Genomic DNA, 14613 nt, shown 5'->3' with positions numbered 1-14613 from the left:
TAGGGTGATTGAAAACATGGCCCCAGCTCTCAAGGAATTTACTATCTAATGACCTTTATCCATTGAATGGATTATCAGTTGCAAATTTAAAATCTCAATTTTGTTTCCCTAACATGACTTTACAATGCCCCAGTCCTCCTAGGTGTTATTCAGCTTAGAAACACATTATATAATTACATCAGCCCAATCAAAACATCATTAGAAAGGCCAATGTATTACTAAAATTCAGAATTTTCTTTTAAATACTAATGTTTTATAGACTTTGGAGTATAACTCTCCTGTAGCCACGAGGATATCACTAATGGATACACCACTGTTGCCCACAAGATCAGATATCACTTTAGAATCTTTTTCAGTATGGCTCTAGATGAGATCTGGCATTCAAATGGAAATATTGCCATTCCTAATATATCCAGTGCTTTGACTTGTTCACAACCAAGCTCATTCAAGATACTTTGGAGATGATTTAGTTTATATGTTACTTCCTATCTTTTTTTATTTATTTTTTATTTTTTTAAAAAAGATTTTCTCTGTATCACCCAGGCTGGAGTACATGAGGCAGTCATAGCTCACTGCAGCCTTGAACTCCTGGGCTCAAGTGATCCTCCTTTCTCCCAAGTAGCTAAAACCACATGTGTGTACTACCACATCCAGCTAATTAAAGAAAAGGTTTTGTTACCTCCCATCTTGATTTCATGGATAGGAAAAGTGAGTGTTGCACAGAGACATATCCAGTTCCTAAATCACTTGGGTCTGTTCATGGCAGAGCATGGACTTGTACCCAAGGAAATAGTCACTGGGGTGTCTCTGGGGTACAGCTGAGACGATAACGGTTCCAGATCACTGTTGCTACCACACCGTCTTTTATGCTGCTCCACTACCTGTAGCCACAAGTACTGGACCCAGTTATTACCATGTATCGCTACACAGCCTGCTTCCCTAGCTCCCATGTGGAGACATTTCACAGACTAGCAGTGAAGGAGACATTAGGGTGGATTCTTTCTCTCTCTTCCACCCCTGTCCTGTGTTTTCTCTCTTGCTGCCCTGCCCCACCTTTAAGGAAACATAACCATACATACACATATGTAATTTTAGTCTTTTATGGTTTGAAAATCACATACTCAAAAGGTGGCATTTCCTGTGCTTTGCGTCACACTGCCAGCAGGAAATGGCTGCTCATGTCTGTCTGTACACCACCACCAGCACTGCATCCCCCACCCCCATATACACACAACCACATCTACGGCGATGGATGTTTTTGCAGTAGATACGATCTCAACCGCCACCACATCTTATGATTCTCAGCTGCCTCCTTAGACTTAGTTGTTTTTTTCTTTTCTTTTCTTTTTTTTTTTTTAATGAAGGCAGTTGTCATTGAAGAACTAATTTCTAGGACCTCTCATGGTGTTTTTCTGTCAAAGCAAAGGGGAAAGGAACCAATATTTGTCAGGGACTGTACATGGATTTTCACATAGATTTTCCTGTTTCATCTTCAAAACAGTATAGCTGAATCCACTTAACAGATGAGGAGATAGGGTTGAAGAGGGTAAGTGCCCTGCAGGGTTGAAGCCTTGCTGATCCAACGTCAAAGCCTGTGCACTTTCCTTACACTGTGCTACCTCTCAGCAGACTGCAGAGACCTATGATATGTCATGTAAAAGATGTATATTTCTTGTTTTCCACTGTAAGGAAGTTTTGCAGTTTGTTTTCCACATGTTGGTTTTCAGATTCTTCATCAAAGATTGAGTTCCTTGGGAGAAAGAGTGAAGTGTGACAGCCATCTTAGAAACCGAAATCGTACCAGGACTGGGTAGTAGAAAGTGTGTTGGCTGGGAGTCAGGCTGGCTTCTGCTGCCAGCTCTGTGTGACCTTGGGCAAGCCTCTTAACTTCTCTGGGCCGCTATCATTTTATCTAGAAAGTGAGGCCATTTGTAACTATCTAAGAATATACTGGGCAACATGAAAAAAGAAAGGCTGGAGAATGGACCAGTCAACCTATCTGGCCAGCAGCTGTCCACAGTTGACTAGATACCATCAACCAGGTCCTGCAGATGATGTTCAAGCTTTGCCTAGTTCAGTTGAGTAGCTGGAAGCTGAGGTGTACATAAGTGAGCACAAGGAGTAAAGGGGTAGGCTGAGGGCAAAGGTGTTGAATCCAGCCCAGAGGGCATTTCTGCTCTTCTGGCTTCCCTTTGTAAGTGCTCACACTCTTGGCATGAAAAGGAGTTGACATTGGCAGTTAGGGCTGTAGATAGAATTTTTAATGTCCAATTCCAAGCAGATGACTGGTATGGGAATTAATGAGTCAGTGAACAAATAACCATACAGGGCTTAGATATGGCTTTTAGCATACAGAAGGGGTAAAATAGCCATCTTTTGCAATGGGTGAAATTCTTTGAACAACATGGTGAAATTGTAAGGATGAAATGATAAGAGGCATGTTAAGTGTCAGACGTGTGGTTCAGCACAAAGCAGGTACTATGTGCTAGCTGAAGGAATGGGAGAATGAATGAGAGAATGACCAGGACATCCTGCCTGGGAGGCCAGCAGGCCAGTGTACTTTCTGGATTGAGTGCTCTTCTTCAGCCCTCACTTCTGCCCACCTGCCCACCGGTGTTTACTGAGCATCTTCTCTCTGCTTAACTCTCTGCTAAACATAACGTGTGTGTGTGGAGAGTATGGTAAAGGATGAATGTCAGTCCCAAGAAACTTACCCCTTTCTCTCTTCATCTAGATGGTACAATAATTAGAGAATCAAATGCTCATTTGATTGATGTAATTAGAGTTCAGAAAAAATGAGAGATGAACATGGGCTGGAAAACGAGAAATTTTTTTTTTTTTTTTTTGAGACGGAGTCTCGCTCTGTCTCCCAGGCTGGAGTGCAGTGGTGCGATCTCAGCTCACTGCAAGCTCCGCCTCCCGGGTTCACGCCATTCTCCTGCCTCAGCCTCCCGAGTAGCTGGGACTACAGGCGCCCACCACTGCGCCCGGCTAATTTTTTGAAGTTTTTCGTAGAGACGGGGTTTCACCATGTTAACCAGGATGGTCTCGATCTCCTGACCTCGTGATCAGCCTGCCTCGGCCTCCCAAAGTGCTGGGATTACAGGTGTGAGCCACCATGCCCGGCCGAAAACAAGAAGATTTTAACAGCAGCACTAGATAGTGGGATTTTAAAAATGATCTACGTCTTTACAAAACTTAAACTTTGATGTTATACGTATGGATTTATCTACGAAATATTACTAGTGACTAAGATAGAAAGAGAAGTTGATTATTAAACCTAGTAGTGACAGTCATGTTAGGAAATATGTAAGTGGCACTTAACTACATTTGAAAGAGTTTCCTATTCTTTTGCCACTTTAAAACAAGTGAGCCAGAAGCCCTTTCCTTACTATAATGACTACCAGCCTTTGTAGGGGCCATGTGTTTCAGGGAGTTGACACACAACCTGTGCTCATTGTGCATTGATCACGGGTTTATAGACAGTCATTTAGGCAGGAACAGATCAAGAGTTGCACAAGAATCCCCACAAAGTACATTTTAGTTGAAAAACAAAAATAAACAATCTTATGAAAAGAAATTGGGTGTTGTTCTGCTATAAGGGTTTGTGGCCTCCTTCAACAAGAATGCTGACCGACACCACATTTCATGATGTTTTTTCCTGTTCTGGTGAGAGATGAGCATGTTCTGCTGCATCAGGAGGAGACACCATCGTTGTGACAGGATCTAAGGTTCACTTAATCTCAGCAGTGACAGGATCTTCTTGATCTCTTGCCTGACTCAGACAGGATGGCTGCTGAGCATTTATTTATTCTTTGATTTATTCACTTAACAGACAGTTATTGGGTATCAGCTCTGTTCCAGGCTCCGTGCTAGGTGCTGGCATTACAAAGGTGATTAAGACATAGTCCTCACCTTCAAGGAATTTGCAAAGTCCACAGATTAGTGAGTACAACAGAAGTGCAAACAGATCATTGGAATGTGATATAGTAAGGGCTGAAGTGGAGGTGCTGTGGGAGCATGGAAAAGGAGAAACTGTAATAACTGTGCCCTCCTGAGTTAGGGAAGGCTTCCCAGTGAGGCAGTGTTTGAGCTGGATCTGAAGGATGAGGAGCAACGGGCTGGACAGAGAAGTGAGGGAAAGACATCCCATGAAACTTCACATTAATTGGCCTTGTACCAAGATCTAGGCAGTACTAAGTACTTTCAGTTAAACATCTCAATCATCTCAGAAGTCCTGGAGGGTAGGTCTTATTTTCCCTGATCCTTAAAAACAAGGAGACTGAAGCTTAGAGGAGTTCGGTAAACTGCCCAAGATCCCATCTAGAAAGGGTCGGAACTGAGATTTGGATGTAATTTGGGGAGCCTTGAAAACCCAGAGTCTTTCTGCCACAACTTCCTGCCTCTGTCATCTACAGAGGTCACAGAAGAGCATTGGAGAATAGTAAGAAGCCGAGCATGCTGGCAAGTGGGGTATGGGCATGAGTGCTGGAAAAATGAATCTGAAAAGGTAACCTGAAGCCTTTTTAGGTGGTCAGGAGCCTCATCTGATATTCCTCCACTCTTCAATAACTGAATAAATACCCCCTATTTTCCAAGACACTAAGCAAAGATGTATTGAATACAGACCCTGCCCCCAGGAACTCATTGACCGGGGAGAAGTAGAAGAACTTCTCCATTCTGGAACTGAACTCAAACTTGGTCCTTTTGGGAGGAGAAAGCAAAGGTTCACCAACAGTCCAGCAGTTGTTTGCTCTGCTGAAAACCTTAGGCAGTGTCAAACCATTAGGAACATTTAATAAAAACCATGATCTCATTGCTGACTGAGAACTATGAAGTGATGACGCTCTCCCTCTCATGGTTTGTAGATGGGCTGTCATGACAAGGAGAGGAAGTTCCTGTAAGAGTTTTCTCTGGGTGGAAGGACACTCTCCAGGCACGCTTGGGAGAGAGGAGACATTCTTGCTAGACCTGGGATAACTGCTCCCCCTCTTTTTCCCACTCCTAGGTGTGCCTGTGTGCAGCCCTTACATGCAGCACTGCTACCACCTTGGCCCATTCACATTCTCTGCCTGAAACACTTTGATTTGCTAATTGAGGAAGAGTGCATATTAGTTTGAATGACTATCTTAAAACTCTCTTGGATTTATGTAGCACATTATCTTCCAAGAGTATGGTGTTCCCTTACAGCTTTTATTCTACTTTATTCTAAGTACATCTCTATAAACAAGAGAGATTTTGTGATGTTTTTATTTTATTGAGATGGATAGAGAGGTGGAGAGGTTAAGACTTGTCAATTAGAACAAACTTTTTAGGGAAGTTTTAGGAGGGCAGACTATCTTGTTTGTTCTTAGGTTTTAGTTTTTCAGTAAGCATGAATAATTGTGAAACTCTTAAATGCAGTATCTGCACAAATGGAACTTGCCTGTACACACTCCTCCTCAATTTTGGTCTTCCCTGATTCCAGCAGCTTTTTTAAGGTTCCTTCCCCTAACAATAAGCATAAGAGGCACCACCCCTCCTCCACAGGCTTCCAGGAAAGTCTCTGATAAACTCATATCATGCAAAATGGAAAGGACTGATGAGCTAATGACTACCCCATCCAGTGTTTATGAGGTGCCAGGGAGGTGCAGAGAGCTATTGCATGAATTCACTTAGTTAAACCTCATAGAAACCCAAATTTTAAAGTCCAAAGGTTACTATTATTAATGCTTTTTTATGGATAAGGAAACCAAGGCTTAGGGAAGCCTACCGAATTATCCCTCCCTGGGGTATTTGCATTTGAACAGCAGACACTAAAGAATGCAGGCAGAAAGTGAATCTGCTCTTGAGAAATTTCAGGCATCATATGGGAGTCATGGATTAAACCTTTATTTGAAAAAATGTTGGCCTTGTCTTCTCTGGCTTTTCAAAGGCGAACATACCTGCATTAGTCATCTGGGAAGTTTTTGGGATCATCTGAAATATTAAAGCTTCATTTTAGCTGTATGTTTATACATGTCTTTATGCAGTGTCACAATGAGCTCATTTATTTACTGTGGGTTCTCAGCAAACTAAAGCTCTTTTCCTTTTGTAGACATTTGCCTGAAAAAATTAAGGATGACCAGCAGCTGAAGAATATGAGTGGCCAATGGTTTTATGAAGCCAAGGCAAAAAGACACAGAGACAAAATCCATGGCGCAGATATCATCAGAGCATCTATGAGAAAGAAGAGGCCCCAGGTAGCAGGTAAGTTGACTTGGCTAGTGCATTTACAACCAGCGTTCGTTTGGGAAGAAAGAGCTGGGAGAAGGGAATGGTGTCAGAAATCTGCTGATGGAAATCATTTGGATGAACGCTTTTCGTAATGCGTGACCCTCCACTTTAAAATTCCCTTGCCTTGGATTTGGAAGGATGAGGGCAGAGCTAACTGACTCAGTGTGGTGTAGAGGAACATAGGAAGCCCTTTAGGTGCCCTGTTGAATTACAGTAGCATAGATAACTGGGGCATGTAAGGGATCTACCACCTCTTCTTTGGCTTTTAACTCTGAAGATTCAGAATCTTCCCAGTAAAGTGAAGGGCTTAGACAAAAAGATATCAGCCTCTCTGTTCAGTGATCGTAACATATGGTAGTACTTTCTTAATTAACCAAGTATATTGTTTAAGAGACTGTAAAGGCATTTTTTTAAATGGAAAACCTTCTTATTTATATGATTAAACAAAATAAATTAAGCTGCATAGAAATAATTTTAAAGTCGAGAGAAACATCAACTTTGTTTTGAGGCTGTAGTAGCTGACGCAGCATCTCCTTGCTACCTACTTCAGCCTTCTCTGTGGACCACAGTGACACATTCAAAAGCCTGTTAGCTCATACAGGAGTTTTAAAACACTTTTCCATTGGTTCTTCACCTGCTCATTGCCTGCCATGCCTGTGGCCTGCAATAGTAACATTTAAAAGTGAAAGTCAAAAGAGGGGAAATAAAATGCCAACCAACCAAAAACCCACTTTATCCTAAAGGTTTGGGGGGAAATCTTTACTTCTCCACCCATCTACTGAATTGATGGGATTTATACTATCATGGCAATGCCCATTTAAAAGTGGCAAAGGCAGCCAGCATCCCATCCCAGATGGGCTTGTAGCATGGTTTCTGTGGCCAGCGGGGTTACTATGATAGTGCATATTCCTTATATCATGGCACTATTTTTATGTCTTTTTTTTTTTAATAGAGTCTTACTATTTTGGCCAGGCTGGTCTCCAACTACTGGCCTCAAGCAATCTTCCTGCCTCACCCTCCCAAAGTGCTGCGGTTAAAGACATAAGCCACCATGCCTGGCGAAGGCAATATTTTGAGGGCTTGTTTTAAATTCTGTTGAGTTCATTAAATACTTACTGGTTGCCTTCTCTCTAACTCTGGCTTAGTCCATGTAAAGCCTTGTCAAGGTCTACCTTATACTCAATAAGGAAAATAGCTATCACCTTTTGAGCATCTAATATACAATAGGCATTTAATCTCTTTTTTTTTTTTTTTTTTTTTTTTTTTGAGACGGAGTTTCGCTCTTGGAGTGCAGTGGCCAGATCTCAGCTCACTGCAAGCTCCGCCTCCCAGGTTCACGCCATTCTCCTGCCTCAGCCTCCCGAGTAGCTGGGACTACAGGCGCCCGCCACCTCGCCCGGCTAGTTTTTTTTGTATTTTTTAGTAGAGACGGGTTTCACCGTGTTAGCCAGGATGGTCTCGATCTCCTGACCTCGTGATCCACCCGTCTCGGCCTCCCAAAGTGCTAGGATTACAGGCTTGAGCCACCGCGCCCGGCCTTAATCTCTATTATTTCTGATTGTTGCAGTAATCCTGTAAGGTAGACATTATTTCCCCCATTCCATACATGGGACATATGAAGCTCAGAGAAGTTAAGTAACTTGCCTGAGATCACATAATTGGCAAATGGCAGAGCCAGGATTTCAAAGTATTTCTGAATTAGTGCCATACTCCTTGCAGATAAGGACTGACTGCTTAGTATGTACAGTGCATTGTTTGCAGCCCTCTTGCTTTTCAAAATCACCCAGACCTTCAGAAATCTGGAGGGGTACTGGTTAGTACCAAGGGACCCCATTTTGCAGATGAAGAAATTAGACTTACGTGTAACAGGACCTGTGGGGGGATACTGTCCTGGAATGTGGGTATTTAGAAATTGGAAGCTCCAGCACTGGTTCACCCTTATTATTGATGAAAGTATTCTGGGCACTTACTGGCTCTGTGACCTTAGGCAAGTTTCTTGAACTTTTTGATTCTCAATTTTCAAATCTGTATACTTGGAAAATAGCTTTCACCTCATAGAATAATGCATGCGAAGAACTCAGCACAGTGCCTGGTAGTTATCATTCAGTTGATGCTAATTATCAGAGATGTTCAGGTAAAGAGTGCTGGATGTTCAGAGGCAAAAGAGGTTATTTTCTGAAGCAGGAGCACAGAATTTTTATGGGGGCTCTGACATCTGAGCTGGGATTGAAGAGTATGTAATTTTGGATTTGTAGAGACTGTGGGGAGGAGGAGAAGGCAGTGGAGGAAGACATTCCTAGACCATAATCATTTGTTCCCCCTTGTATCTTAGAGCACATACAGGATATTTGAACACATTGTAGCTATTCAGTAAATGCTTGGTAATGATGGTGCTTCTATCCCACTGAGGACTTCCTGCCCTGAGCATCCCCTGGCCATACACATTTAGACCTGACCCCAACTCAGTTCAGATTAACCTAGAGGCAGTCAGAATTTTGCTTTAATGGTCTCTGGAGTTAATCCCACATTTAAAGGTATGCTCATTCTCTCAGGAGACTCTGCTTGGGGAAATCGAATGTGGGAATTTATTGACTTCTCTCTTAGATGTAATTCTGATCAACTGCTTAGATCCAGTGATTGCCTTGGCACTGGGAAGGCCTGAGGTTCACGTTCAAGCCTTCACTGATAAGAGCTGGTAAGAGAGTTGTAGGTCCTGGAGGTGAGAGATAACCTTCCTGTCTTTATTGTTTCCTGTTTCAGCTGAGCAGAGTAAAGACAGAGCAAATGGGACAAAGGAAAGCTGGGTGAATAATGTCAACAAAGATGCTTTACTTCCTCCGGAGCTGGCTGGCGTTGTAGAAGAGCCAGAAGAAGATGCAGCACCAGCAAGCCCGAGGTAAGGCAAAGCTTCTGGGGAGAGCTGCTGCATGTGGCTTTCATGGCCTGGGGTGTCACATGGGCAGAATGGCAGTCTATGAGTACAAATGCCAGATTGGGGTTATAGGCAAGGGGGAGGGGCAGTGTATAAGAGAATTCTGGGCCCCGATGCAGACGAAGCCCAAGTGATACTCTTTCTCAGCTTCCAGAATTTCTAACAAATCTACATCTTAAATAAAATAAAAATGTTAAGTGGTGATTTCTTGCAGCACCAGCAAGAGCTGTTTTTATTTCTCCCATGAATTTCTACTTAGAGTAGAATGAAGAGGTACTTCAAAATGACTTTGGGGAATAAGTCATTTCAGGGAAAAGATAAATTATGATCAGATTGTAACAGCCTAGTGCAATGGAAGAAGCTCAAGCACAAGAACTAGACAGATGTGAATTCAATTCCTGAATCTGCCATTTATTAGCCATTTGACTATGGGCAAGACATTTAAGCTTTCTGAGTCTATACTGTTAACTATGGCTAGGAACAATAATGTATACCTGAAAAGCTATGGTAAGAATTAGTGATAAGGTATGTAGAATACCTGCCATGATAGATACTCAGTAAATGCCTCTTAAGGATATAGACTGTCTTCAATATTATAGTCTTGGGGTTTTTTGGTATTTTTCCTGCATGTTGTTATCTGACCAATCAAAATGTACATTTTTACATCCTTGCTGAGATGCAGCCAATTGTGGGATTACTTTGCTATAAACCTTTTGAGCCATAATGATTTGTTTTTAGGTATTTAAGGATATTCTCATTGGTGTCTGTTCCTTGAGGGCATAGTTGTTACCCTTTAGTGAGAGGGCAGTTGCCTTTTATCTGTAGCTCCTTAATTAAGTTAGTTCAATTTGGAATCTCTAACTGGGATGAAGTTGATGAATTTACTGGTGGGATGTCACTGAATCAGGGTCCAAGGCTGAAACATCTGAGAATGGGGATATTTCTAGCATAGTTTATAGGTGTCAGGGAGGGTATATGATACAAGTACCAATAGGAATTTTAAAGTCAAATATTAGTAAAGATATGTCACGTGGATATTGGAATACTGACTCTATGGGTACTCTAAGGTTACCCTTTATTATCTGTTTCCCATTTGGAAAGGGGATCATTTTGTTTCCCATGAATGGCAGGCTGCACTGTTTCCTCTCTGGAACTATTTGTAATTTTCTTTTGTATCTGTACATCTTGGCTGGGGATAAAACACCTTAATAGTAGTCACTAATTGATAATGTGACCTTGCAGTAGTACTGACTTAACTCCTTGGACTTTTATTTCCTCAGCTTTAAAATGGGAATAATAATATTGATAGTTTGCTAGAAGAATTACTGAGAATTTAATTAGCTAGTGAATATAGAATTCCCAGTGCAGGCCATTAGCATGTAGTAAGTGCTCAAGAAATGGAAGCATGAGCTCTTGCCTACATACAAGATATTTCAGGAAGCCCAGGAAAGAGTGCGAAGGACACACTATTCTGTTCCCCTGGGTGACTCCCCACTTGCCACCTGCCTATAGTCTCTCTAATGGAATGAAGGCCTTCCTTCGTAAAGAAATATGAGACCTAAAATATTACCATGTTAAAGAAACCCAAAGAGAGAGAACATAGTTATTTATATTTACCACCAAGGAGCTGAGAGATGCTCTTAAGAGTTGGCTTTGATGGGGACTGGGGAGCACTAGAACACTGACCGACTGAGTGAGGAGGGAGCAGGTGCCACAGAAGGGGAAAGGAGATGATTTGGGAGCATCAGAGACATATAGCTCATTGCCCCATTTTATCTGGGTCAGACTTTCCATCCTTCTAGGAACTTATTCTATCTTAATGGGCTTGAGGGACAGAGGTGCCATTGCCCTCATAGCCTAACTTTTTCTTCATGAACCACAGGGCTGGTGGGTATTCTCCCACTCTTCCTCAACTCGAGGCTAGTAACATAGCATTCAAGATTAGCATCTCCATTATTTTCTGCATTCCTTGTGTGACTTCAGGCAAGTCTTTCAGGTCTCATCTGTAAATCAGAACAGAATTGCCTCACCAGGATATAGTGAGATTAAATGAAACAGGGCATGGGAATCACTCAGCATTTCTCAGGAAGAAAGAAAATTGGCCATTTTCCCGTGGCATGAAAATTGTTATTATTACACGGATGAAGTATGGTTGAGAAGGCAAGAATAAAGATGTTAGACATATTCAGGATGCTTTGCTCATTAAAGGCCAATCCTGTAACACATGCCATGGGTGGTAATTATCCAGAAAGTTAGAATGAACTATTTTTTACTTCCTTCTTTCAATATTAGAAACTACTACCTTACTCAGTATCAAGTTCCTGCAATGTTTCTTACCTATACTTTAACCTTTGTGAACTGGGTGTGTTAAGTGTATTTTGGGGCCTGTACTTTTAGACTAAGTGAACTTTAATAGAATGACTCAGTACCTGTCAATATTTTCTTAGCCAGGAGTCAGAAGTTGGGGAGTGTAAGGTAATAGGCTGGTTATTGTAGTTTCTGGAGTTTTGCTAATACGCTCTGTTGCAACATCTTTCTTTCTGTTGTGGGCACAATTCTGTGGGGTCACAGAATTTTACTTCACACATGAAGAAGTAAAACACTGTGGATACCCAGCATGTAGTCAAGCATTGGCAGCTGCCTGCATTCTTTCTGAACTCACCTTTGTTTGCACCTGGAGCACAGGGAAGCAGAGAGGTTTATGAGCAGAGGAGAAGAAAATAAGGCTTGTTCTGGAGTAGCAAAAGGAAAACGCTGAATGCTCACATTTCTAGTTCTGGTTACAGACTTTTCAGGTGGGCATTGTTGGTTGGACCAGCACTTCATAAACCCTTTGTAGTAAAGGACTAGTTTTGCTTCATTTTAAAGTTTTTATTTCTAATCATCACAGATTGATATCTTTTGTAAAATATAATGAGAATGAATACTAGAAAAATGAAATACAGAAAACAACAGTGGCATGCAAAGATAAGCCCACTGATCATGTTTGCTATAAATAGTTCTTCAGCACATAGCCTCCATTTCTGTACTTATCTCATTATGAACCAGTGACAAACAGTTCATGGATGGGCACTGGTCCATGAACCATATGCTGATAGCACATTTTGCGCCCCCAACAACAGAAAATAACAGTTGAATATGTACACAGTAATCCACAGGACATGGCTGAGCCTAGGTAGGGAGTACAGAATGAAGACTCATCCCATGAAGGTCAGAACCCTGTCCATAAATGAGATGTAATGTTTTCTGACTATCAAAGTAGGCTTGTTCTGGTTTTACTAAGAAGCTCTCACTTCAGAAGTGTCCCCATGAGCCCTGGAGATTATAGAAAAATAGAGGAGAATTTGAGGGCCGTCTCAGATTTGCATAGCTGTGACAGAAGAGCATTCAAGATGGAGAGCTAGACAGCAGGAGGTAGCCTATAAACCTCTGTGTGGCCACACCTCCTCCTTGGCTTGTAAGGGCGCTTGGCTGCTGCACAGGTTTGTAATGTCTAGTAATCAAACATCTCTAGAGAATGTCTCCCAAATGAGTTCAGGGAGAACAAGATAAACCCTTCACTGTGGTATTTCAGTCCATGGCATTGACAGGCTTTCTTCTGGGCACTTACCTGTAAAATGGCAAGAAAATGATAAATTTCCTTGCAAGCAAAACTATGCATTTCCACCTAACTTTGTTTTTGGTAGAATTAAAACACTATTTGGTAAGTCTTTGTGCTTCATTGCCTGTGCCTTAGGGATGCTTCTGACACCAGTCTCCTTCTTACCCTCTGTTGAAAAGAACCAATCAATTACAGACACATCTTTAGCTCTTAGTTTTCCAGCACAATGCTCTTTTTCCTGAAAGTCTTTAGTAGATATTAATTTCCCTCTCCCAGAAGGATTAACTATTGCGTTTACCCCTAGTATTAAGACGAGTGTAAGGTACCTAGCTTGCTCCCAAAGGCAGGGTAGAGATGAGTCAATCTGAGATAATGTATCTGATACTTTTTCCTGGGATTGATAGCAAATCTAGTAATGTGAAGATTTCATTTCTTGGAGGCCTGGCCTACAAAGTCATTTATATTGAGCTCTTAAAATAATTCTTCTTAATCCTATAAGATCTCAGATTTACTCATATCAGTTGAAGTAAGAATAGTTTCACTGTGACATAAAAATGCCTCATACTTTTATATCTGCGTTCAATAACTCTGTAGCCTGAACTGTGGGAACACTGGAGAACTGTGTATACTCACAAATAATATTTTACTTAAAGAAATACTGACTTGAAGGGCTTCACATAAGATGTTTTCTAATTTGCTTCCCTCACTCCATCCCTGAGCCGTCTTTTCATTTGTTTGCTCATTTGTTCGCTCATTTGTTCATGCTTCATTAAGTGCCAACACATCCAGCACAGTTCTGGGTGCTGGGGATGAGACACAGCTTGAGCCCTCAAGGAACTCACAGTACAAAGGGAGAGATTAAAACAACAAAAAACAAGTCAACAACACTTGTAGAATTTGTTTCTGGTTCTGTAAACAACATTTAAACCAAAAAAGAAAACCTCAGAAAAAGGCTTATCTGCTATTATTTTTAACTGTTTTCGAGAGAATGACTGGTGAAGGTTAAAAAAACTTTTTTAAATGACTGCACGTGCATAGAAGCACTTTGTGGCTGGATATACCAGGCAGCTGCCTGTGTGGTATAATTTTAAGACAGCTGTAAAACTTCTTCCCCCAGTGGCCCTTCCACAGTACCTGATGTTATTTATTCTTTTTAGTTAAGATTTCAAAGACTTGTATTAGAATGAAGATGCTTTTAGGAGGGGCACCCTTAACAAAGTAAACTAATTCTGTCTTAGTGCTGCTTCTAATGTTGCAGGTCCTTTTTTGAAGAGTGCCTGAGGGAAGAAAGTTACAGAACACAGGGTGTGGAATTTGGCTTGCTTCATAGTTCAAAAATCTTATCATGTGGAATGTATTGAGTATCTTTTATATTCAGGACACAGTCTGCTACCCTCTGAGAGGAATTCTAAGAAACAGAAGACACAGTATCTGGCTCTATTCTGTATTCTCTTAGGAAAAATAATGCACCTATTTATGAAAATATGACCAAATGATAGCAAATAGTGCCAGGAAGAAAGGAAATTCCTAATTCAAAGTGCCAATGAAATGTGCTGCAATAACTGAGGCAAGAGAGACATACTCCTAGCCTGGTTGATACAAGAGGTAAGATTTGGACTGCATATGAAGAGGATAGGGACGATTTGGGTAGACAAAGAAAGCAAAAAGAAAACACTTACAGGGAGGGACTGGGGAATAGATTAAGTGGAAATAGCAAAGTCAGGTGAGTTTCTCAGGCAGTAAGTAGATTGACCATTTTGTTTGGCATGAAGGGTCAACAGAAAGGAAGAATAGGAAAGTGTATTGGGGCAGATGGTGGATGGTC

The 14613-nt window shown here is 41.4% G+C and overlaps 1 protein-coding gene across 19 annotated transcripts in view; it reads left to right on the top strand.

Annotated features, from left to right (window-relative positions):
- SYTL2 (synaptotagmin like 2) overlaps positions 1–14613 on the top strand; it is a 121119-nt gene that overhangs the window by 60482 nt on the left and 46024 nt on the right. For all 19 annotated transcript variants that reach the window (XM_017850907.1, XM_017850902.1, XM_017850906.1 and 16 more), the window contains 2 exons: positions 6077–6228; positions 9016–9151. In XM_017850907.1, coding sequence (XP_017706396.1) covers positions 6120–6228; positions 9016–9151 — 245 coding nt within the window. In that variant the 5' untranslated portion in view covers positions 6077–6119. The remainder of the gene's footprint in view (positions 1–6076; positions 6229–9015; positions 9152–14613) is intronic.

Source organism: Rhinopithecus bieti, unplaced genomic scaffold (assembly GCF_001698545.2).
Source record: "Rhinopithecus bieti isolate Rb0 unplaced genomic scaffold, ASM169854v2 scaffold_30846, whole genome shotgun sequence".
In the NCBI taxonomy this organism is placed as follows: domain Eukaryota; kingdom Metazoa; phylum Chordata; class Mammalia; order Primates; family Cercopithecidae; genus Rhinopithecus; species Rhinopithecus bieti.
Note: the sequence above shows the minus strand (reverse complement) of the source record. Positions and strands in the feature narration are given on the sequence as shown.